At 36.3% G+C, this 22,081-nt stretch overlaps 1 protein-coding gene across 1 annotated transcript; it reads right to left on the bottom strand.

The window, feature by feature from the left end:
- Window positions 1–2,250: 2,250 nt before the first annotated feature.
- Window positions 2,251–16,530, bottom strand: LOC149957480 (uncharacterized). The gene is made up of 5 exons (XM_090167052.1): window positions 16,287–16,530; window positions 15,668–16,019; window positions 14,880–15,504; window positions 2,371–2,518; window positions 2,251–2,321 (listed from the first exon to the last, which is right to left on the bottom strand). The coding sequence occupies exons 1-5, from the start codon at window positions 16,528–16,530 to the stop codon at window positions 2,251–2,253; spliced, it is 1,440 nt and encodes a 479-aa protein (XP_090023178.1).
- Window positions 16,531–22,081: the final 5,551 nt, after the last annotated feature.

Below are 22,081 nucleotides of genomic sequence, written 5' to 3'. Positions count from 1 at the left end.
CCAAGTTTTTACCCCCTTTAAGAATGTGTCATCCGCATAGAGAGTCATATCGCATGTTTATGTTGTAGAGGTATTTTTAATAATTCTTTAACAACACGGATAAGCCTATTCGGTTCGTAAAGGTGGGCATTAGGCCCAATAGGACGGGTAAATAAGCGACTTTGCTTATGGGCATGTTAAGCGAACATGCAGGCGAGTCCCGAAACAAATTATATCGCAAGGATCGAGAGTTACACGCTCGAAAAAGTTCAAGAATTGACAATTTAACAGATATATTCAATAGAGCTATGGACTCTTCTGATCCAATTGTCTCCAACTATTCATTACAAAAGAGGCTAGAAAAACGAAGCGCCATTCAACTTCCGAAAGCCGCGCTAGAATTACTTAAAGAACCCGACGAACCGCCATTTTCAAACAATGTATTTTCTTCAAACGAATCAACTGATATCTCTGACGAGGAACAATTCCTTGAAGACTTCACTAGAAACACATTGAATAATATTCTATTAGAAATAGAAGATGAAATGGAACTCGATAATTAAGAATATATATGCAAATAAGGCGTTAAGCTTGTTTTCCACTGGCGCGCGCAACGACGCGTTTCTCAGCTTTGAAACGTTCAAACGTTTTTACGCGCGTTAAGAAAATAACATTATGACGCGCGCTAGTGGAAAACAAGCATTAGTCTTACTCTTTACATTGTAACATGGAAAAATAAAACTGAATAAAGCCAGGTACACGAATGAAACATTTTGTTTCAAAAAACTAACTTATTTTTTTTTCAGCCAAAGCTAGCCCAAAAATTTGGCGGTTTTTCGGCTATTTTAGAAATATTCTTTTTAAATTTCAAACGAATTTTTCTTTCAAATGCGCGGAGATCAACGCGTGAAAGTAATTACAACGTAATGTTGGGGTATTTTACTAGGAGACGTCGTTAAACTTTTGAAAAGGTACCCGCGGGTTTTTGAGAAAAACCTCTACCAACATGGACGAAAATGGGGTTTTTCACTTTTCTTACGGTGGCGGCAACAAATTGGGCAGTGCAAAAATTCTGAAAATTTTAAAAATGATTAGCCCGATGGCAAACTACAGATTGTGATAAGTGTTGTTGCGATATTCCGCCAGGGGGGGCTAGTTTCGCCGCCAGGGGTCGCAGAGAATAGAAATTTCGGTGGGTGAAATCTGATTTTACGCTGATTCATAATATCCAAAAAGTTTTTTTAAATATTGTATGGGGAATTTTAGCCGTTTTTTGGGCGTTTCGGAACATAGTGCATGGGCGGTAATAAAAAACGAGTGCTTTAGGAGCGGTAACAATTAGCACCCCGCTTAGTGGGTGCGGAAATAGTTCAGATTAACCTTACACCTAACAATGGCGCCAATAACCAGCGGGTACCAACGCTCCGTACCATGGAGCGAAGGTTTAAAGTTTTAAAGGAGAACGGAAAACCGACACTCCTAACAATAAAACTGATACTTATAGTTCAATCCTGCTGGTAGTGCGAGGGGCAGCTGGCGAAACATCTCAGAGTGACGTCGATGGTGTTCGCGTGTTGCGGGAAGACAGGTCCGGTGACCAGCGGTCGCGGCGCGATGGCCGACGAGTACGCGGAACTTTTCGCGGTTCACGTTAGTTTTAGGTGATTAATCGGGCCACGCAAATAGAGGCCGAAATACCATAACTGGAATTTTGCTTAATCACTTCGGTGATTCCGGAGCTTCGTTCAAGTTCTGCTTTCGCTGATGGAGCTCGATCCGAGAAGTGTACTTTCCTTATCTCTATTATAGATTGACATTACTGGGGCAAGAGGTAAAAACCCAATAACGCACACTTTCACTGACGGGTCCATCGTTCCAAGCATCTCTTTATCACCATCCATTGTAAAAACCAAAACCATATTTTAAGCGAACATTTGATACAATGCTTGATATTTTTAAGGTTTGGCAACTTTCATATTTCGAATTCTTGGAAATAGGAGGAAACTGGGGATTAGTGAAGACGGTACCCAAGGTGGCGAAATAACCGCTAGTTCTCTAGAAAGAAGCGTGAAAAACAAGCTGACACGCGGGGAAAGGCCTGGCCAAAAACCCAACCCCGCTAGAACGGATATTGACCATGATAATAGGAGCCCTCTTTCCCGCGGGGCAATGCGACCAGCGCAAATTCCAACTACATCATCAACAAAATATTTTTATAGGATATTATATTTTAGGGAGATTCTTCAATATAATATTTATAGGGATATGTCATTAATAAACGAATGGAATAACAGGGGAACAGAATGGAAGATAAAGAACCTTCAACTCTGGTTTGCGCGGTTCTGGTTGATAAGTAGGAAAAAACCCATTTTAGACTAGAAACTCTAATACCGATTTTCTTCAGTTTAGCTAATAGTCGGTTATGTTTGAATGCTTTCTTTAATTCCAAGAAGGTGCCCATTGCATAAGATCCTTCATCCATCCAGTCAATTATTTTTATAGACCTTAGCCTAGTGCTGGCTCCACCCCTTTTCCCTCTCTGAAACCAAATTGATTTGGCGATAGTATTTTATATTTTTCACAACTGTGGAAAATGTTTCAGAAGACAAATAATAGAGAGATTCGTCGAAAACAGTTTGGGTCATTGCTATCTCCCTTTTTATGTATAGGCCCTATGATTGCTTTTTTCAGAAGGTCTGGATAGATTCCCTTCGTTTATTAAATATTTTAAGACTTTAGTTATATATTTTCCTATAGTTCTAATAATTTTGGGGAGACCTAGTCAAAGCCTGACGCTGAATTTAGTTTTAAATTATTAATAATATCAAGGATCTATTTGATCTTCGATATTTGGGATTAAAGAAATTGTTAAATTCATCGGGGGTGGTATAAGTTTTGTAATGTTTTTATTTTTCTTCCTAAAACGTTGTTTATTAACTTCCAGCTTCGTTTAGCGTCATTCTGACACCTATTTAACGCATCTTTATAAAAATTAATTCTTGTGTCATGTGGTTGATTGTTTAATTTATTACGAAGTTCTTTATAGTTTTTTTAAATTTTCGAACTTAGGTTTCCGTTCCGATAGTTTCGGCAGTTTGTTTTTCAGTTTTATTAGGTCACTTTTGATCCAGGAGTGAGAGTCCGAATCTTGCAACTTCATAACGGGAAAGGCTCGAGTGTATAGGATGGTAAAAGTGATAGGCAAGTGATCTGTTACATCTACATGTATATTACTCAATAGACTTACATCGACATTAAAATTAGAGTAACAATGGTCAATAATGGTACTACTAGTTTTCTTTCTCTGGAAAGTTCATTGATTTTTTGATCAAGCCCGTAGCTCAAAAAGATATCTATTAGTCGTGCGTTATTTTCATTATCTTGAGAGAGGCTTAAGTTAAAATCACGAACCACAATTTTTTTTCTATTTGGACCACCCATCGAACTTAGAACCTTTTCAACTTCATATAGAAAATCAGTGGCGTTTCCCTCTGGTCTGTAAATGACGGATATAACGTAATCCTTGACTTTAATAGTATACGTTTCGCACCTTGGTTTGATGATGCAACCTTCATTTATGACTTGAAATCTTAAATTATTTTGATATAAAACCGCCACCGGAGCGACCTACATGTGGGCGACAGGTTCCAACGAAGGTATAATTGTCGTATTAGTCCGAGCTGTCTAATTGGAACCAGGTTTCCGTAAGCGCAAATATGTCTGGAATATATTGTAGTTGAGAATAACAGCTAATTATCAATCTTGAGAGGTTACGGCAAGGACTGGATATGTTGCTACATTTTAATGTCGTCATTTAATTTATAGACAAACAAAAATGATACCAGGTTTCTTATAGTTCATTTTTAGGAGGTTACCTGATTATCATTTTAGTGAAACCAATTCTTATGGAATTTGTACTGTTTGGTTTTAGCGAATTATCTCAGCTTGTATCGTGCATAGTTCTGATTCGGCGTATAGTCATGTTCAATATAAATTTGTGTACCTTTAAGTTTGGTGTTTGATTGTAGAATTTTCATTTTGGTGTAATAGGTATCCGCACAATACACAACGTTTCGGTTTTTACCAGCAGAATATGGGTCCTTACGATACGCCTGACTAGGTAGTACAGTAATTTCTATACCTACCTAATGATATCTTAGGCCGGTGTCTTTACTAAGGTGCTTTAGTCAGACATTTGTAGGTGATTTCTTTTGTCCTCTTACCAACGGGTGGCACTTCTTTCGCCATCTCTTTCCACGCTTTTTCTACGTTTTCGTAAGCTTTCAACTTTGTTGGCCAAACCCATTCTAGTTTCAAGCCAAACAACAATTGCTTTATGATTCCTTTCATTCAACCTGGGTTAAATGTCTTGGTCATTTGCTCTGCTTTTTCGGTTTCCCCATATTTAAAACAGTTTCGCGTTTATGAATAATACAGGGTGTCTTAATTTGATCGGCCAACGCATTTTTCTCAAAACCTTTACCTTCTTATGTTGGATTTTTGGTAACCGGTTCATTACCACGCCAGAATAACCATATGTGGAGCGATGTAAATCCGCAATGGGGTTTTCCACATCACAATCAAGTACAATTCCGCTTAAACGTCTGGGCAGGTCTATTAGGAGATCGCGTCATTGAGCCATTTGTTCTTCCGAATCGGCTTAATGGGGTGAGCTACTTGGCATTTCTACGAAATGAAGTAGCAGAAGCATTGGATGATGTCCCTTTAGTCGACCTGCCTCGCCTTTGGTTCTTGCATTACAGTACTACATGTGGTGCAATACCTTAACACCTAGATCCCTAAGCGTTGGATTGGGAAGAATGGCCTTCTGGGTCCCCAGATTTGACACGGCTGGAATTTTACCTGTGGAGATTAGTCAAGGAGGAAGTATACAAGACGCCATTCACTAGCTGAGACTACCTTTGCCCGATAATCATTGCAGCGTTCCAACTCGTTATTCCAGATATGGTCCGTAGTTCGTTCCAGAATATGCTTTATCGCGTACGGATTCTTATGGCAGCGGACGGTGGCATTATTGACCCATATTTGTAAAAAACTTTCTGTAATTCCTTATTATAATAACTGCACTTGTTCTAACACTTAGTTTGTAAAAATAAAACAATGATTTAGCTCAAAACATGTTCATTTTTCACAGACAATCAGTACAATAACATGAGGCGTAAAAAATATTTGGGTAGTACCAACTTGTAATTTTTCATGACCTATTGTTTCAGTGACAAAATGTACGATTTTGACTATACCAACTCCATTAAAGGTTTTGGAGTATGCTCTTCAACTTATTTACAAATAACAACGATCTCCACCGTGAGAGTAAATAATGAAAATTTCACTTTTCTAGAAGGTATAGTTTTTGAGAAAAATGCCTGGGCTGAACAAATGAAGACACCTAATATTGTATATTAAATAACTGATAAATAGCTGAGATTACGAAGTTGAAAATAGCCGCTGTTTACAAGAAAGAAATAACAGACAACTTTAAGGCTTAATTAACTGAGCGATTGGCGAAATTTTTCGAATTCTCCTTAAAATGTCTCTCGAACGCGTTTTGCCGAATTCGTTAAATCGTTTCCGTTAAATTAGGAGTTCGTTATTTTAATATTAAACATATTAATAAAATGAAACATATGTGGAATAACTTTACGTCGTTGGAGTTTACAAGCTGTTAGGAAATTTTCATTTTAATAAGAAATGATATTAATATTATTTTGAAATGTACAGTTTCATTTAAAGATTTCAATTTTGTTTTTATGCCACAATAAGTAGTGCTCGGAATTCGTGTAATTTTTATCCATTAGATAAGGTCTATTTAAATATTCATGGGTTTATCCATTTTTATGAAAATATACCTTTTTATTATCTACCAAATCAGATAAAAGAAAAATTATATCGAAACGTGTAATTTTATACGTTTCACCTCTGACCCCTCTTATCTATAAAACGTTCAAATAATATAAATAAAGTGTCGAGTATGTTCATAATTCCATTATCCATGGATAAATCTAAATGAACATCGACTAAGCTTATCTAATTAGGAGGTCTATCTTTAAAAAAATATTGCTCGTTGGATAAATTATCCTATAAATAAAGTAGACATATCCTGTCAGTTAAAAATAAAAAACTTTATCTAATTCGTTTTCGTAATGTGTACTTTGATTTTTCAAATGAAAATTGAATCGGTTAATCTATTTGTTTTATCCGATTATTTGGATAAATACCCAGAGACGTTTCACGGTATTGGATTATTGCCTGGCTAATACCATATTGAAGTAGATCCAACGGTGCTCTACGTACAACATACACCACGCAGAGTCCCGTTGCACTAATGGAGCCATTAAAAGCGAAACTTCACGAAATGGAAAAACAACAAATTATTCAACGGGTAACACGACCGACTAATTGCATTAGCTCTTTGCTTATACTACATCAGAAAAACAAGATAAGACTCTGCATCGATCCAAAGTATCTAAATAAAGCTATAAAATTTCCAAAATATCAGTTATCGACTATAGATAGTGTACTCCATTAAATAGGAAAAGCCAAAGTATTCACAGTATTGGATGCCAAACAAGGATTTTATAAGCTCAAATTGTCAGAGGGATATACCGATAATGTCGGCTGCCATTCGGTATCTCGTCCGCACCAGAGGAGTTACAAAGAAGGCTGTTGGAATTGCTAGATGGTCTAAAGGGAGTCGAGGACAATGCTGATGACATCCTGGTATACGGCTGTGGGGATACACTTGAAGATGCCATGACTGATCATAACCAAAATTTAGAATCTTTATTGAAAAGAGCACAGAAAATCAATTTAAAATTTAATAGAACCAAGGTGCGTGTGGCGCAGGAGGAGGTTTTGTACATGGGACACAAAATATCAACGCACGGTTTGGCGCCGGACCCTGCTAACTGATCTTTTCACATAATCAAAGATATACAGGGTGTTACGGTTAAGAGTACCTATGCATTCTGAAATGTGAATCGGGGCACCGACGGGGCGCGGGCAGTTCCATACTGGGCTATTTGACCATCAAAACGACCAAATAAACGTATATTTGAACATTTCCTTGACTTTATGACTGAAAAATTGTTTAAAGGTCCATTTACTTGGTTACACAATTTGTTAAATACTTGGCTTTAAGGCCATCTATATTAAAGTTAGAAGCGTAGCACTTTGAAAATGCGTTATTCGAATGAGAAAAATAGTGCTGCTGAAATTATACTCCTTGCATAGTTGCAACTTACCAAACACGTTTTTACCAAGGCTTAGTGTGTTATTTAATATTATAATTCCGACACCACATTGTATGATCTTCCCCAACGTGACCATAATTAACATTTTTCTATTAAAAATAAAGAATTTAACATTAATTATATTAAATCAAAAGAGCTCATTATTGAAAATAGAAATAAAGTAAGTGAAACAATTTTGCACCAGCTTACGTGTTAAGGAAATGCGTGGTAGTTTAACTACCCTTTCACTTGAAATTAATTTAAACAATATCTAATACACTATTTTGCTGTTAAAAATAAACTGAAATAAACTGAAATAGTTTGTTCAGAAATTGATATTAGTGTTTAACTAAAAGAAATAGCGTTTAACAAAACATTGTCTTATATATGTTAAAAATAATATCATGTTTCTTAAATATTTTTATTATTAGTAAAAATCTCATTGTATGCCATTTCATATTCTGATAAGTTTACGTTTCACGGATATTTAAAATATCAATCTGTCAAAACCCGTATAATACATAGAAACGTAGAATTTCTTAGTGCCGAAAATTCTCGATAGGGGTAGCCATTATCACGTTACAACGTGGTTCTTGTTACGGAACTAATGACAATAAGGTATAAACTTGGCTTATCTTTGATAAAAACGTCTCTTATTCCAAAGAACTTGTATATTTATCGAGAATGTACTTGCCCTTTTAGATATTTTGGAGGAAAAGGCCCTCAGAAATTTATGCTTATTTACTTAAATATTCCATTTCAATCTATCCCTAACCTAAGCAGTGTTTATCCTTGATATTTAAATATAGCATATGATGTTTTTTATATTGACAACATTCAGATTAATCAGAAGCGATGATATAAGAAAAACCTTTTATTGGAATATCCATTTCAGAAGATCAACGCCCGTGAATGAATTAGACTAAATTTGGAATGATGTAATGAATAAGGGAATTGTACATAGCATAAAACTGAATTGTAGGAAGATACAAGGTTATATCAAATTAATGTGAAAAAATGGATGGAAGGTGCGGAATAAGTAAACGTTATCTGAAACACTTAACTTGGAAGAAAATCAAAATAGGGCTGATATTGTTTCTACCCTCAGAACACACATTTCAAAATTTTATATACGGAGATCCCCCAGAAATCGAGAACAGTTTATGAATAGACTCGGTTCGAGTAAAAAGTACGTGTTTGTCTCCTTTGAATATATTCCAAATGGGTCGAAACAAATATATTCAGTGTCCAAGTTGCGAGAAACGAATACGTAGCTATAGATTAATAACCCATAAATGTAAACGTACATCGTGTACAACGTGCAATAAATCGTTTAAATCACAACTGAGTCGACATATTAGACGTTGCAGTCTAAACCCTCACAAAGTAAACTTAGGCAAAGTAGAAGCGGAAATTGATAAACAACGAGTCCGCGCAGAAGCCGTTGCTCGATCTGGACTACCATCGCATCTCTTTGGAAATTTGACAAGCGCTTGGGTGGAACAAATGAAAACCCCTAAACGAATAAACAAAGATATAGAACTAAGACCATGGCAGAAAAGTTTATTGGAACATTTAATTCTCTCAGTCAGAAAAATAATATTTGTAATAGGGAAGGATGGAAATGAAGTAAAATCGTGGATGTTAAATTACTTGAAATCCCGTAACCCCAATTTTACACATTGTCAGCAAGTGACAGTTTCGGGGAGTGAAATGCTTTTTCAATTGAAAAAAGTTTGCTCTGGTGCGAACCACTTTTTCTTTAACACCTTGAGAAGTACAAAAATATGCGACGAACACTTGGCAGTATTTGAAAGTTTAAAAGAAGATGAAATTGTTAGTACGAAATATAATTGTGTGAGTATAAATATTAGTACTCCAAATGTAGTTTGTGTATTTGGAAATTATATGCCTGAATCTTCCGGTTTAAGTTCTGATAGAATTGTACGATTTCATATAAAAAATAATTATTTATGTACATATTAATTATCAAATATGTATAGTAGAAATGTTAATATAAAATTTGCATAATTGAGGACGTGTGAATATAAAAATAGTAAACTTAAAGTTGTTTTTGTTTAATTCCCGATTTTTTTTAGGTATATGTTCATATTATAGCCGTCCTCAGGTTATCTATATAAAAACAAATGGTTGTATAAAAAATGATAAGAAAGAAAAATAAAATTGTTGATTTAAAACAGAAAAGGGATGTCTGTCAAATGTTTGAGTTTTCTTAAATTTATATCATATACATTTCTACATGGTTTTATTTCATTGTAATAAAGTCTCTAACACTTATGAATAGATAATTGTAGAAATTTAGTCTTAGTAAATAACACTTTGCCTGTTTCTTAGGCCCGAGATTTGCTTTTAAAACATCAATGCAATTAAGTTAAAAAATATAAAACACAATGCATCTAATTTAATTATTTTTAACTGAATTGAAAACCTTGATATATTTTTTTAAACTGTGTTTTTATCGAGGATGTACTAGCTCTATTAGATATTTTGGAGGAAGGACGAACTAAAATTAATGCTTGTTTACGAAATTAATTAGCGTATTTTAAAAAACATTTATTCTTAACAAATGCATTCATGTTAGGATATGATTTATGGAGAATGTACTTTCATGGGTTAGGCTTAGAAATTTAGTCTTAGCTATTTACACTTTACAGGTTTTTAGGTCTAGCTTTAATTTTTTGCGTATTGAAAAATTTATTAATGAAAAATAAAATAATAATGATCAGCTAGGCTAATACCCAAGGCACCACCCTAGGCCTAAGTCATCGAGCGACTTTTAAAGCCTTTCAATTCAGGTGGCCGGGTTACAATGCGTAGGAGGGTGGTGGCAAGCCCCGCAAGCCCCGCGAGCCAACAGCTCCCTACACTAACTATTACCGTTAACATAAACAAGTTTTTATGGAAGGGGAAACCGAAGATCCCGGGGGGAAAACCCCTTAAACCAGTGGGGAGAGAACTTGCAAACTCAGCGCAGAAGGAGTTGTTCCGAGTTTTTGGCGTATTATAAGTAAAATTTTAGTCTTAACAAAGTCCACCAGTTAGGAAATGGTTTATGGATAGGAAAATATTTATAAATACTAAAGACAGAAGCAGAAACTAGGATATCAGAGGAAAAAGAACCAATGATATCGAAAATAATAATAATAATAATAAAGCCTTTAAATACGTTTTGCGTTCTTTATTGCATACTATTACCATATTTTAGTTTGGGCTTACTGTATTTAGAACCATCCAAATTAATTAATATTTTCATGTCTTTTTGATGAAACACTTCTACAGGCGCAAATAGGACTAAAATAGATTAACGTACTTAAAATGAACTGGTAAAAAACCAGTAAGCATCGATTATATTTCCGAATTAATTAATATTTTCATACAATAAACTATAAATTGGCTTATCTTTGATAAAAAACCGTCTCTTATTCCCAAGAACTGGTTTATTTTTCGAGAATGTGCTAGCGCGATTAGATCTAATGGTAGTAAGACGCCCTAACATTTATGCATAGGGGCTCGTGACGTACCGATTCTCACGTGACTCATTCATTTTTCCGCACGCGCGCGCGTACCATTGATACGATAACTGAACTTTGACTTAGCGAGATCTTTGTTTTATTTGACGCTACAATCGGAAAGGTTTGAGTAGAAATTCTGTCTTGTCCCATGCTACATTTTCAGCCGTTTGGAGCGTTCATTGTACATACAAAGTAAGAATTTTTCATGAATATTTATTGTATTAGACAGTATTTGAACTTTAAGGCATATTTAGGCTTACCAGGTAGGAATCTGAATTAGAGTTAAAAAATGAATTTTAGTATTCTGCTTTTTTTAGGCCAAGATTACCGTAGAAAGTAATTTACTATTTTGTTTTTGTTGTAGACTATATATTTTAGACAATTAAGTTATTGAAAAAGCGTTTAAAATGAGAATGGTATTTTGAAAACGTTTCTACCGTAAAATTGTAACTTTTTTCACTGTAGTTCGCAAAATGGTATTAATAGTATACTAATTTAATGTAAATTTCTATTAATTGTATTTTTTCTAGGATATGATTGCATCAAAAGCTCTCGAGAGGAATCTACAATGGGATTTTTTCAAGTGGGTTAATTATGTGACGTCAAACAATAGGCCATTCTTATTTAAGGGGTCAGCGCGATATCCTATGGCTAAAATTAATACAGCCAAGCGCAGGAGAATCAATAGTCTGGTCGCTTATATTTTAAGACTTTATTTTAAGCGATTTTTATGCCCAAGATTCAGTATTGTGGATCCCTAGCGGGATTATACTAACTGTCAACAATTATTGTCTGGCAGTACTACAATTAATATAATGTATCAGCGAGAAACGTATTAGAATCCCGTCATTTAACGAAAGTTAGTCGACTGTAGATACGAACCTTCGTACTGTAATGAATTAGTGCATAATTTTAGACATGGAAGGCCAACTGATCAGCTCGTATCCAGTTTCCCGGAAAAATTCAAAAATCAAATTTTGGCCGTCTTCGAGTTAACGTTGTTTTTCGCAATTTACTCAATAAATAATAAACCATTTCTTATGGGAACTTTTTTAAATCTCATTATTTATACGTAATTAAGTATTTTTTAACTAAAAATTATCATTATCGTAATTAATTTAATTGCAGTGCAATAGTAATTAACATTTAAGCGTTAAGCCTTTGCTTCGTAGGGAAAATTAGCCCGTAGAACCCAAATTACCCGATCATATATTCTAGGTAAAAAATAACGTATTTAGGTAATTTAGTAGTACCAGAAAGAATTTTGTGGAAAGGGAAATTTAGTTTAAAGTTAATTTTGTTTTATCTCTTCCATAAGTTTTTTAACAAGCTGATTTTAAAAAAAAATGAATAATTAAATTTTAATTTAGGTGTATCCATCTAGCATTGTGTAAATAATTTTGGGAATTCTAACTATAGTAATGAAGTATAGTAAATATTTGAATAATTTTTCATAACAATGAGCATTCTGGGCATTCAAACTTAATCCTCTATGTAAAGGCGTCTTAATTATTCAGAAGCTTAACAAGTGAGTAGACTGAAATTATTGTTATTTGAGGATCAGTTATCATCAGTAGTGTACGAGCCATACCGTTGTAAGGTAGTACAGCCAGAACAGGGCTGGAGACTCACCATTCAAGTACTGTTGATAAATGTTTGCCTTTGTGAATATAAATTACACTTTGCCTCGGTGAATATAAATTACACATGGTTGGTTTTTAATTTGAAAGCTCAGAAGAGTTGGAAACTCTAGATACATGATTGTGATAAAAGTAAACAATGAAAAGCTCTTCATAAATCATGCTATGCTACCCGTAAACACTATCTCATCAAAGGTCTGTTTTTTATTGAAAGTTTTACCAAAATTAGCATATTGCACTTGCTTACTAGAACCAGTTATACACCTATTATCTTGTTATCTAAGTCTTAATGGGAAATTAAAACTTAATTTAGCATAACCAATTATCATCATTATTTCCCAATGTTAAGAAAAATATTTAAAATAATATTCAATATATTAAATTACATTCAATAATATAAAAATTTCTGTTCAAAATATATTTAAAATTAAACCTATTTATTTTTGAACTTATGGCTTTTATTTTGAATTATTAATTTTAGGAAAAATATGCCCTGAGGCAGAGCAAAGAGACAGATATTAAATAAAAAATGCTTTAATCAAAGCAGTTGGAAGGTTGATTTAAGGGGTAGTTGGGATCTATGAAGGCACAGATATTGGAAATGTTTTAGAATTAAAGAGTTATTTTTTGGAATTATTTTAAAAAGCAAAATATATTTCTAAAATAATTTCCATCGATTTTCCTCACCTTTTATAGATTTTAAAACCCTTTCCTTAAATTTGAGCCTTGAAACTGTAACAGTAAACTGAGAAAATTCTAAATTGTTAAGGCTTACGTGTAAAATTTCAACATTTAAATTGCTGAAACTCATTATAGAAATTAAACTAGTAATAAAAGTCATCAATAAAAGGTATTTGCAATAAATTTAATCAAGAGTGTTCAAGTTAGAGAGGATATTTAGATGTAATTATAGCTTCTATTTTCACGAACAACAGATGATAGTCTCTTCCTATAGAGAGAGCATGCAAGTGCAAGGACAGTCATGTGTCTTGTCCTTTAGCTTAGAAAAGATAAGTCATGAATTTTCTTTTATTAAAAAGACTTCCAAGAGACCCTCTTGTCAATTTAAAATTCGTAACTCAGTTTCCGTACATTGTAAACCCAAAGTTACGACTGAATGACTTATTTCAATTCGACTAGGTCTTTCTTGAAAGTCCCTTTAACATTTCAAACAGGCTACTGCAGTGTAACTGCACACATTTTATCAGTCCTTTCTAGAAATAAATGTGGTCATTTTAATGTAACTCTAAATGTTACACTTTTTTACTACCAGCCAAATTAAAATACTGATGTATAATTCTACTTTAAACCAGAAGTTTAAAATAATAAGTGCAGACTTGGATAGATATAATTTAGTACATGTCTGTTTTATAAATTCATTAAGAGAATTAGCTTACATAGAAAGTTGCAAACTCCTTTAACCGTTTAATTTCTTATGTATTTATACAAAATTTTAATTTAACATATAAAACAGCATGTTAATTAAGGTTATAATATTTTCCGAGTAGTAGCATGGTAGTAGTTTGAAACACAAAACTGCAGAATCCAGTTACGACAGCATAGTAGACGTCTATACAGGGTTTTTTTGTTTTTGTTTTTTTGGTTTGAGACTCACACACATCGGTGTCGACCCTAGGCCTTAGACACCAGCACTCACACAATAACTGATTTATCAGGGTGAGATATGTGTAACGGCCACGCCACGGCGGGATACGTGGCGATAGGGGTGGGGACACGCGTGGCGGAAGTATCCCGACCACTTATACTTAATTCTGAACTAAACACGCGTACTCCTTTACAATTTAAAATTTTCTCAGTTTACTGTTACAGTTTCAAGGCTCAAATTTAAGGAAAGGGTTTTAAAATCTATAAAACTCTTTAATTCTAAAACAGTTCCAATATCTGTGCCTTCATAGATCCCAACTACCCCTTAAATCAACCTTCCAACTGCTTTGATTAAAGCATTTTTTATTTAATTTCTTCTTGGGTGAGACGAGCTTGGCCTAGCATCTTGTGAATGGCGATTTTTACGCTGCGTAGAAGGCATGCCCAGAATCCACCCCACCAACTCGCGCGTTCCGCGATATAGTTCCACGAAATTCGGAGTTCTCCGAAAAAATTGGCAACTTTAGGACTACGGACGTTCTCAAACAATTCTTTGAGGTCGTTCTCGGCACGCTTAAATGTTTTCGCGTTATCCGAATAATCCGAAGCGGAATTCCACGACGAGAAATAGGCCGACGGAGCGCGAGGAGAAACTTGTCTGAAGTCATGTCAGAAACAAGTTCCAGATGCACAGCGCACGTAAAAAGCGCTATGTAGGATTCAAACGGACGCGTTCGAGTCGTTCGGGAAGGTGGCAGAGGAGCCATTTCGACTGAGCATGGCTTAACTCGGAATCTCTTACATTTGTTGCATTTATTGATAACGCGTTTGATAAGTTGGCGACCTCTCAAAATCCAAAATTTAGTTATTACTTCCACCAGAGTGTCATTGACTCCGGTACACATGATTCGCTGATGGTGATCTAATTTTATGAGCTCGGAGAGTCGATGTTGCGGGTCTAGAATCCACGGATGAAGTTCCTCAATTGTTAGATTAGATTCCACCAGTCGTCCACCCACGGAGAGCAGTTTATCTTCGTCGTAGAATGGGCTAAGAGTTAGTATTTTCGACTTCTTGGGTATTGGTTTACCTTCGCTATCTTGTTGCGCCCTTTGGATCCAGAGTTTTTCGGATTCGTTTATTTCTTGGGCGGTGAGCGGACCCTGCCGTTTTTCATTTGGATTTCGAAGATTAAAGGCGAGGCGTAGGATCCAAGCCATGATTCTGTAAACTTTCTTTAAAATGCTGGGCCGATTGAGGTCAAGTATAGGTTCCGGAGCGGGTACAGGTGCGCCTAAGCAATTGCTGACTGTTCGAACAGCGCTCCTCAATTCGGTGTAAAGCTCATTGGGGTTTGCATCTTCAAGTTCTTCGTCACTTAGATGAATGGATTCTTTTGGTAGAGGTTTAGACAACCATTCCGGGCCTCTCCACCACAAAATACAGGTTGCCAGTTGGTTGGCTTTTCGACCTCTAGTAGGAAGGTCAGCTCCAATCCTGAGGGTTAGTTAGTGACTGGTTTTCGCGAACGCGATTCGAGACGAATGTTTTCCAATGTGTGGCGTTCCCGCGAATCCAGTGAAATCCAGTGGTTGAGTCAGTCCAAAGTTTGAAATTGGTAGGAGGAATGGACAGGGTTTTCAATAATTAGTTCACTAACCGGGCACCCAGCAATGCACCCATGAGTTCTAAGCGTGGTAGGGTTAGAGTTTTAAGCGGAGCCACGCGACATTTGGAGGCGACTAAGGCGGTTCCTATTCTTCCGTTTTTGGTTTCGTAGTGGATGTACGCTACTGCGGCGTAAGCTTTGCAACTGGCGTCGACGAAGCAGTGAAGCTCGTTTGACGAGACATCTTCTTCTCGCACTTCTTGGTAGCAAAACCGAGGGACTGCGATGTTTTGGATATCGGCAATCTCATTGCACCAAGTATTGAAACGCTTAGCTAGCTCCTCGGGTAGCTCCGAGTCCCAATGAAATTTGGGTTTTTTGTCCTGCTTATCTTCCCACAATTCTTGAAAAAGGAAATTCGCTCTTACTGTAAAAGGGGCTAGTAGCCCAAGTGGATCAAAAATGCGAGCTGCGGCTTTCAGTACCCAGCGTTTAGTGTTTTGGCGGTTTACTAAAAATTTCACGAGGGCATTGATGTTGAAAAATAAGGAGTCAGTTTCTGTGTTCCAAGAAAGGCCCAGGACCTTCTAGTCAGTTGAGTTGGAGAACGAGAGATGGGCATCTTTTCCAGCTTCTGAACCCCAGAGCTGGCGTAATTCGGGTTAATTGCTTTTGAATTTCCGAAGATTCATCCCGGCGTCCTTTAGGATTTCGGCTGAATCCATTGATAGGCGGTAGGCTGTGGTGACATCAGTTGCCCCTGATAGTTGGTTATCGACGTAAAGACCATTTTGAAGTGCTTTACAAGCTGCTGGTTTTTCGGCTTCGTATCCGTTTAAATGGTGGCGGATAGCTGCTGCCAAGAGAAAGGGAGAACAGGTGACGCCGAATGCGGCTCTAGTAAACCGATACATTTTTAGTGGAGCGTTTTCAGAGGAGTCAATAGTTTCGACCGAAAAAGAAACGAAGGGCATCTCGACGTTCAGCGGAAATGCTAATCTGAAGAAAGACCTTCTCTTTGTCTCCGGTAAAGGCTATTTTATGCTCCCTGGATTCAATCAGAACATTAAATGATTCGGGGTTCCGGTTCGGTCCCGACTCCAGACAGTCGTTGAGCGGCGGAATTCCTAGGGCCTTAGAAGACGCATCGTAGACAACTCTAAGTTTGGTTGAGTCGTGGTTCTCTCGGATGACAGATCTGTGGGGGAGGTAGTAGACGGAATACTTTTTCTGGGGTATTCGGGTCTACCTCTTCAATGACTCCCGCCTTTAATTGGTCTTGTATTACGGAGTTATAAGCGGCGAAATGCTCAGGTGTGCCTCTTAGCCGTTGAAGAAGGCTACGAGTTCGTTTGGTCGCAATGACTAGATTTTGTCCGAGTTGACTGCGATTGGGCTTCCAAGGTAGGGAGACCTGATATCTTCCCTGGTTGAAGGTTATGGACTCTTCGAAATTTCGGAGGACCTCGCAGTCTTTAATCCCTTCGCTTTGTTCTTCGCAAATTCCAATCGACTCTAATTCCCAAAAGGATTGGAGTTGGTTAGACAAGAGAGTGTCTTCTGGTGTGGCGATATTCATAACTGCTACGGTATTGACACCTACAATTCTCATTTTGCAGTCTTTTGTCAAGTGACTCGCTCGCAGACAGATAAAACAGCGCCTTTTCTGTTTAACGATTCTTCTCCTCTCCTGCCAGGTGAGCTTGGTGCATTCGCTGGGGTAATGATGGGGGTCTTCGCAAAAGAGGCAGCTGCGCGGAGGGGATTTGTTATTATTTTTAGCTACTACATCTTGGGTTTGTGTATTATTTGTATCAGAGTTGCTTAACTGACTGCCGCTGTTTTCAGTTTGATCAACTTATCAACATATTTTGTTAGAACTTTTCAAAATTTACAAGTGGTTAAAAGTATGCCTGATTTACATTGAAAACCTGCCTACCGTTTTAAACCTAACTCTGACATAACCAATATGGTGGTCGAGAATGCTATGGGTTAAGGCTTCTTTATCTATAACTGAAAAATTCCAAGTAGTATAATAAATCACTAAATTATCTAGTTTCAAACTGCCTTGTGTAATTTAGCATTATGACTCTTTCTCCTAAATCACTACATATTTAAACAAGTCTTTTGAATCCATTATCATACGAAAAAAAGCAGTTTGAAATTAGTGATATATTAAATTACTTGGAATGTATCAGTTTTATAGATAGTAGCCACTACCGCTGACTTTCTCTCAAAATATTTATAATAATGAAAAACCATTATTTCTTCTAATGCTAAAATATAGGGAATTTTCAAGCTCATTGAGCTACCTCTAAATTTTGCTCAATTTAACTAAAATTTATTTTAAAGTTTTTTTATATACATTGAGACTAATTTAGATGGTAAGACTTCAATATTTAAGAAATAACTAAAATAGGGACCACCCTAATAAACAGTAATCGCTCTGATTCTATCTTTGCATACATATCCACCAACTCATGTAAAAGTTGTCGGCAATTTAGTATGCGATTCTCCCGAGGTCGCACCATCAGACGATAGGAGTAAAACGACATCGCTGATACCATTTTCTTAGTTGAATATGTAGTTCCTGGTTGTACTTGATTTATATTGATATAATATCCGTGTTCTCCGCGTGGGAAAATCAGCGAATATTGTAACGCATCATATGAAATGTGAGTTTCAGATATGCGTTTTAACTCGTTACTCCGCATAGTTTAAACAATATATCTTTTTTTAAATTCATTACCCGCTATGACAATGGCGACTTCGTTGACGGTTGGTGCATTGAAAACTCTAGCGTGAGCAGCTGTTGGTTTTTATCGGCGTGATAATACAGCTCGACAAACAGAAATAAACAAACTTCTACTAGTGGTGTGGTTTGAGGAACCCTTCCTCCCCTTTTTACCCATGTGATAATTACCGGGGTACTCCCTCCCCCCTTTTAAAATGTGATAATTACATAAATTTCCTTTAGTCAACAAAGAAAAAAGTCTTTCCGAGTATTTTCCGAAATCACCAGTGGGGTATAGATCAAGGTTATTCTCAGGCGAAATATTTAATAATAATCCATATTATTTTACATATTAACATTTAATTCAATTTAAGTAATAGAGTAAGTAATTTAAGGTTCAATTATAATACTTGTTATTGAAATGAAACCCATCCGAATCAGATTTTAACCCACTTTGTTAGGACGAAATGGCTATATAATATTAACGCCTATAACCAGTACACCACACTTCACCGCACTGATCGCGTTTTTAATACGACACATTTATTTACTAAAAGAGCAAGGCTTAAGAAACTCGAGCTAACGTCAATTGTTTCTGACCCTAGAGGCTATCGCCACCTGGTGTCAATTGAAAATCAGCAAAATTCTTGAAAACTTATTTATAACCTTTCTTTTTAAATTTAATAGAAATAATATAAATTTAAAAAACCATAAACGAAAATCCTTTTGAAAACGTTTCATCACAAACCAAGCCGTTTAACCTGTACAAGTGTCTAAACGTTACTTATACTTATGGGTACCTCCGCACAAAAATGTCTACTTTTTAAGTTAACTTTCCCATGAATGCATCGAGTTTAATCGATATTAATATTAAAACGCTGGTTACCTATTTGGTCGCTACCCACGCTTAGACCTCCGTCCTCATCAAGAAGGTTACCACTGAATAGGACATACTCTTACATTGTGGGAGTAAATTATCAATAAATAAAGAGGAATAATTAACAAATTCACGAAGCAATGACCCATTAGGTCATTCACGGCCATCTAATTCACCAATATGAGCATTCAATTCTCCCATTATTATGATTTCTTCCAACCCACCATTAGCTAGCAGAATAACGTCTTCTTTTCGACACTTCGTTCCAGGGACCGCTATCTTAGGCTGTAGCGCAGTAAACAATACAAAGGGCGAGAGAGGGGGAAGAATCATTACTTATCCAAAGGTGTTCTTAACACTTCTTCAACGGGCGATGGGCTGGCTTGTCCGAATGGCCCAGAATGCCTATACCTGTTTTCCTCTTCTTTTATCCGGTCCTATTCAGTCCGACCCATTGCAGTCCATCAGGTATAGGAGGTAAGGCCCCCTCCCTCAGGTGGGTTTCGGTAAGAAATGGTAAATCTACTTATTCTTTTTTCATAATCTTACCAAGTTCGGCCCACTTCCTTTCCATAGTACCCCCTTCCATATTTAAAAAACCAAACTGAAGCTCCTTGGTCACGGAATTTTTACCGAAATCATTCTTGCTTTTTCGTTGTGATCGACTTCCAAACTTCGTTCCCAGAAGTGGTATCGTAGGCACAGTCAGAAGAAGTGATCAGGCCAGTTTTTCCTGGCCCGAACCGGCGTTTTTTGTTTCTCGGTTAAGGTTTTATGTGTCGGAAGGCGTGTTATCTGACGATTCCGTAGTGGCGTCGTTGGTTGCGACACTCTTTTTTTCCAGTATATGTTCCTCGACTGGATTGGTGGCCCTGTCTTCTATACCACTGGTAACGTCTCAAATGAAATCTAAACCTTTGTAGAAGCGGCCTATCAGAGGCCAGTCTGATGTTACGACACTCGGGGATATCTTTGAGTCTATGGGCTTCTTGTAGGATGCATGTTCTAGTATGGGTGTGAGAAGCGGTTCCTCCGTCCCCCTTATATCAGACTGGCACTCCGCTAAGCCTAACCCACGCGGGTAAAGACTATAGAAACGCTAAATGTTACCTCATTTACTCAATTGATATATACTTTTCAACGATTTATCCAAATCCGTTGAAATTTATCTAAAAAATTACCATTATACGTTATTGTTTTCTAGGAGCCGTGAGAAATATCGTGGCGATCAACTGCCAAAACAAAATGCATCAGCAGTCAGTTATTTTCACTCAAAATTTCAACAACGGTTATAAATGCGCTGTTGAAGTTTTGAGTTCAGAAATTCAGGAAAATAGTCAAAAAGTTCAGACAGTTAAAAAATTCAGAATTCGACAAAATAGTCAAAAATTTCAGACAGAACCGTTCTGAAGGCTATAAATGCGTAGTTGAAATTTTGAGTTCAGGTATTCTGCATTCAGCAAAATAGTCAAAAATTTCTGACAGAACCGTTCTGACGGCTATAAATGCGTAGTTGAAATTTTGAGTTCAGATATTCTGCATTCAGCAAAAAAAAAATTCTGACAGAACCGTTCTGACAGCTATAAATGCGATGTGGAAATTTTGAGATCATAAATTCAGCATTCAGCAAAATAGTCAAAAAGTTCAGACAGTACAGAAATTCAGCATTCAGCAAAAAAGTAAAAAAAAATCAAACAGAACCGTTCTGACGGCTATAAATGCGTAGTTGAAATCTTGAGTTCAGATATTCAGCATTCAGCAAAATAGTCAAAAAGTTCAGACATAACCGTTCTGACGGCTATCAATGCGTTGTGGAAATTATGAGTTCATAAATTCAGCATTCAGCAAAATAGTCAAAAAGTTCAGACAGTACAAAAAGTCAGAATTCAGCAAAAAAGTCAAAAAATCAGACAGAACCGTTCTGACGGCTATATGCGTGGTTGAAATTTTGAGATCAGAAATTCAGCATTCAGCAAAATAGTCAAAAATTTCCGATAATAGGATTTATAGAAGGTTTCCTTCTGAATTCAGCAGTTCATACAGTTCAGAAATTCAGTAAAATAGTCAAAAATTTCTGACAGAACCGTTCTGACGGCTATAAATGCGTAGTTGAAATTTTGAGTTCAGATATTCTGCATTCAGCAAAAAAAAAAATTCTGACAGAACCGTTCTGACAGCTATAAATGCGATGTGGAAATTTTGAGTTCAGATATTCAGCATTCAGCAAAATAGTCAAAAAGTTCAGACATAACCGTTCTGACGGCTATCAATGCGTTGTGGAAATTATGAGTTCATAAATTCAGCATTCAGCAAAATAGTCAAAAAGTTCAGACAGTACAAAAAGTCAGAATTCAGCAAAAAAGTCAAAAAATCAGACAGAACCGTTCTGACGGCTATATGCGTGGTTGAAATTTTGAGATCAGAAATTCAGCATTCAGCAAAATAGTCAAAAAGTTCCGATAATAGGATTTATAGAAGGTTTCCTTCTGAATTCAGCAGTTCATACAGTTCAGAAATTCAGTAAAATAGTCAATCCCTTGTTTGTAACTGGCTGGGAAAACACCTGGATTACCCTCAGACGTAGGAAAAAGGACCTTTCGAGTTAAAAACCTTACAGCTTTAACAACCATTCCTTTCTGTTTATAGTAAAGCTGATTAAGGTAGTCGGATGTTATTAGAACTCCAATGAACATCATATATCTAGACAGAAACTGAGATCGAATGTTTTTAATAATATGACTTTGGTCGAATGCTATATAAAATTTTCGTTCTGCGTGCAGTGGAAGAATAGTTTCGTGTGACCATTGCCAAATTTTTTAAAGGCGGAGGTATTCGTTTTGGCATTGTCTGAAAC

Source organism: Leiobunum rupestre, chromosome 2, assembly GCF_980474605.1.
Source record: "Leiobunum rupestre chromosome 2, qqLeiRupe1.1.hap1, whole genome shotgun sequence".
Lineage (NCBI taxonomy): Eukaryota > Metazoa > Arthropoda > Arachnida > Opiliones > Sclerosomatidae > Leiobunum > Leiobunum rupestre.
This window is presented reverse-complemented; position numbering and strand designations above follow the sequence as displayed.

What these genes read in the sequence shown, in the direction of transcription:
- LOC149957480 (XM_090167052.1), bottom strand. Translation starts at nt 16,530, where the DNA reads ATGTATCGGTTTACTAGAGCCGCATTCGGCGTCACCTGTTCTCCCTTT. An exon ending in GAATCTTCGGAAATTCAAAA is followed by an intron (nt 16,020 to 16,286) that starts GCAATTAACCCG and finishes TCCTTTTTCAAG; the next exon opens with AATTGTGGGAAGATAAGCAG. An exon ending in AGCTAAACTGAAGAAAATCG is followed by an intron (nt 2,322 to 2,370) that starts GTATTAGAGTTT and finishes CTTATCAACCAG; the next exon opens with AACCGCGCAAACCAGAGTTG.